The 4,017-nt window shown below is 43.3% G+C and overlaps 1 protein-coding gene across 3 annotated transcripts in view; it reads left to right on the top strand.

The window, feature by feature from the left end:
• The first annotated feature begins 869 nt into the window (after positions 1-869).
• Positions 870-4,017, top strand: part of Upf3b (UPF3B regulator of nonsense mediated mRNA decay) — a 19,535-nt gene continuing 16,387 nt past the window's right edge. For all 3 annotated transcript variants that reach the window (XM_010613002.3, XM_010613001.2, XM_010613000.3), the window contains exons 1-3: positions 870-1,139; positions 1,929-2,035; positions 2,196-2,302. In XM_010613002.3, the coding sequence (XP_010611304.1) occupies positions 984-1,139; positions 1,929-2,035; positions 2,196-2,302 (370 nt within the window). In that variant the 5' untranslated portion in view covers positions 870-983. The remainder of the gene's footprint in view (positions 1,140-1,928; positions 2,036-2,195; positions 2,303-4,017) is intronic.

The raw sequence follows: 4,017 nt of genomic DNA, 5'->3' as shown, positions 1-4,017 counted from the left end.
CTAATCAATACATGGAAAAGAAACTCTAAAGTCTCTGAAAGTACACTTTAGATTCAATGATACAGTATACAGCTCAGTACTGCAGCATGTGCTTGTAATTCCAGCCACTCGGGAAACTCAGCCAGGAAGATAGTTGAGTTGGCCAACTTGGGCAACATAACAAGATCTCTCTCACAAAAGAAAAAAAAATTGTTCGCCTATTCAGGCGTGGTGGTGCAAGTCTGTAATTCTAGCACTGGGGAGGCTGAGGCAGGAGGACTGCCGCCAGTTGAAGGCTAGCCTGGGCTGCATAGTAAGTTTGAGGCAAGCCTGGGCTATGCAGCGAGCCCTTGTCAAAAAAAAATTTTTTTTTGTTCCCCTAGTGAAGCACAATTTAAATACTGAATCTATCTGAGGAAAACTAAGCCAATTAACCCTATAGAGTCTATTTCTTATCCTTGAAAAAACAAATTTTCAGGATGTAATTTATCCAGCACTTGGGAGGCTGAGGTAGGAGGATGGCCGTGAGTTCGAGACCAGCCTGAACTGCCTAGCGAGACCCGGTCACACACAAAAAGAAAAAGATGCAATTTATTTTAAAAACAGGAACCCAAGGACGGCTACAGCTCCAGCACTTAAACCAGAAGGGGGCAGCCGCTGGGTGAGCTGGGATTTGTAGTCCCCGAAAGAGCCTTTTTAAAATGGCGTAGTTGCTGATGACGCGCCAAGGGGCGGGCCCCGAGGGAGTATGGGCCGCCAGGGGATTGGGCGGTGCGGGATTTGGAAGGCGGGAAGTAAAAACGAGGTGTTAAAACCTTCCTACAGAAGGAAGCCGGGCGCTCTGAAGTCTCGCGAGATCTTAGGGGCCCAATGGAACGCAGGGCCCGGCTTATCACTAGGGGCATTTGTTGGGGGCGGAGCTCCGACGGGAGCTGCCAGGGAGTCGTAGGTTCCTAGAGTACGGTTGAGACTGAGCAGCCGCTGAGAGGAGCACCCCGGTGACCATGAAGGAAGAGAAGGAGCATAGGCCTAAGGAGAAGCGAGTAACCCTGTTAACACCCCCGGGGGCTTCAGCCAGTAGCTGTGGGGCTTCGGGGGACAGCGCCAAAGGGGAGGATAAGCATGATCGCAACAAGGAGAAGAAAGAGGCGCTGAGCAAGGTGCCGGGCTGGCGGTTGGCCCGGGAGAGGGCGGGACGGGTCCGCCGCTGTTGGAGGATGGCTGGAAATGGGGCTGCGTCTTCCTGTCCCGAGTTCCCCTTATGACTTCGCCTGAATGAAAATCACTTCACTCTGTCTTGTACTTTCTCCCGAAATGGGGTAGCATCTCCCCCGCCATCTCCCGAGTAGGGTTGAGGGAACGGGGGCGGCGGGGGGTGTCCTCGGGCGAGAGCGGTCAGTCAGAGCTGTGGAAATGGTAATGGGAGGGGGAACGACGGAAAAGGGAATGAAGAATTAAGTCTAATGGGGAGAATTATTGCATAGTGAAGGGCACCCCAGGGGCGGGAGTAGTTTGTGGTACTACTGTAGTATAACGGAGGCGTGCAGGGGTCTGGAGAGGCAGGTGAACAGCAGCCTATGTTGAGAGCATCGGGTGAATTTGTGTGTGTAGTTTTGAAATGTTTAAGCTGAGTGGGCAATGATTTTGTTTTAGGTGTGTTGAATGCGATTGAGAGATGCTACTAAAGTATGATTTTATGGCACCCACAAAAGACCAGAGTTGGCATAGTAATTTGTCACTAGACGTGTTTAAAAATGAGTAATAGAAAATGTCTCATAAACCTGGTGGGCTGCGAAGTAAGAGCACGTCCTGAGATTTTTCTTCTTCCAGGGGAGTTGCCATTTCCAGGAGTTTTAAAGACCGTGTTAAAGCTGATCTTCAGAAACTGATGCTTGGTAGGACAGAGAATTGATTTGTACTAATTTTATTTTCCTTATTTATTTCATAAGGTGGTAATTCGAAGATTACCTCCTACTTTGACCAAGGAGCAGCTTCAGGAACATCTTCAACCTATGCCTGAGCATGATTATTTTGAGTTTTTTTCTAATGATACTAGGTAAAAAGAAAAGAGGGAGGGGGTAAATGAAAAATTTTCTTCTATTTTATCCTACTAATGTTTTCCATTTGATTTTGAGTCTATCTCATTAATATATGTATAGGTGTAGTTCAGCCAGGCACCTGCATTCACATTTACGTAATTGCGTTCCTTTTTGCAGTCTGTATCCTCATATGTATGCCAGAGCATATATCAACTTTAAGAACCAGGAGGACATTATTTTGTTCAGGGATCGGTTTGATGGTTATGTATTCCTTGACAATAAAGGTGAGTCTTTGTAACTGAACTAGGAACTAGAAGGAGAGTTTGTCATTTTTAAGACAAAATATGCATCGCAATGTTTTCTCCATGCTTTTGTAAAATCCTGGCTGAGAAGATGCAAGGTTTAAAGTTTTACACATTTGATAAGCTTATTACAGTTTTATAAATTGACATGTGACTTTTCGTAGCCCTGGGGCATTTTTATTAACCAGTTATTTCTTTAATCTGATGAACTGAATGAAAATTTCCAGTTTTCTCCTTGTGTGACAATTTTTTTGCCTGGAGATTAGATCTGCTCTTTTGACTGTTTTGTTTCAGCAGCAACAGCAATACTGATAAGTGACGCTTTAAACTTGTGTGACAAGTTTTAGATATTTACTCTTCATCCTGCTTCAAGAACCAGCATTTATTTATTCAATTCTTATCCATTAAGCCAACCAGTTGGAATATTGTTTAACATTGTCACAAAGTTGTATATAATTAAAACATCCAACGTGATCTCTACTTTATATCCAGGAGGGTCCAGTGTATAGGGAAGATGAATTTCTGCCTTAACTCACTTTTTTACTTAATATCTTCTGCTTGCAATATTTAGCCAAAGAGTGTCCAAGCTGCCATTTGCCATCTTTGGGGGGGTGGCTTTGTAATCATAGGTAAATTGCATGGGGTTTTCTATTTAGCTTTTTTCTCAGTGTTACTTCAATTTGGTTATACAATTAAATCTTGTCAGAGAATATGCCAGTGATAGCTGAATGATTGCCACCTGTGTTTCTCCAACTTTGTGTGTGGGGGTTGTATATTTGGGTGTGTGTGTGTCTGTCTGTCTGTCTTCCTGCCTGTCTGTGTGTATGTGCTGGGGTTCAATCTACTTTGCATGCTGAGATTGAGTCCACTGCTATACCCCCACTGTACCCATCTTTTATTCCCCCAAACCAGCTGGTTTTCACCCCAATTTTTTATTTCAGTAAATAGCAATGATTTTTGTTTGTTTGTTTGAGACAGGGTCTTGCCGTGTAGTTCAGGCTGGCCTAAAACTCATTGTGTAGCCCAGCCTGGCCTTGAACTCACTGTAATCCTCCTGCCTCAGCCTCTCAAGTGCTGTGATTACAGTTGGTGTGTGCCACTACACCTGGCAACAGTGATTTCCTAGTTACTTAGCCTAGATATTTGAGTTGTTTAATTTTTGCATTTCTTTTTTATCCCTTATATTTAATAAGTGATGTATTGCCAGTTTGTTTTTTGTCTTGTTCAACTAGCATAGCTACATGTTTACACTTTATGGCTTGACAGTTAACCGCCTCTCTAAACTTACATGATTTTTTTCTGTTGCCATATAATTCAGTGTATTACCATGAAGTTAATCTTTTTGAAAAGGTGATTTAAGTTAATAGTTGTGAAAAAAGTCCAAACCCAGCCTGGTAGGCAGGACCTTCCATAGTGCGGCCTCACTTTTCTGTGTTTTCAGCCTGGCCCTCCAAAGTTTACCTCTGCTTAAGGTTGGTTTATCTAGTTCAGTTCTTTTGACATGTCTCAGTTATTAAGCTAATCTGATTTTCATTCATTAGAATTTCTAAAGCCATGTTTCCTGAATGGCTGCTTTGTGATGCCTTCTGGTCAGTTTTACTGATTTTATTCTGGTTTCTGTCTATACATCAGTGATCAAAGGATAGTATTTTGTACCTTGTGTGGCATTGTTCTATGGCAGGAATCTGGAATATATA

This window comes from Fukomys damarensis, unplaced genomic scaffold (assembly GCF_012274545.1).
Source record: "Fukomys damarensis isolate Sample0158 unplaced genomic scaffold, DMR_v1.0_HiC HiC_scaffold_39, whole genome shotgun sequence".
NCBI classification, from domain to species: Eukaryota; Metazoa; Chordata; class Mammalia; order Rodentia; family Bathyergidae; genus Fukomys; species Fukomys damarensis.
This window is presented reverse-complemented; position numbering and strand designations above follow the sequence as displayed.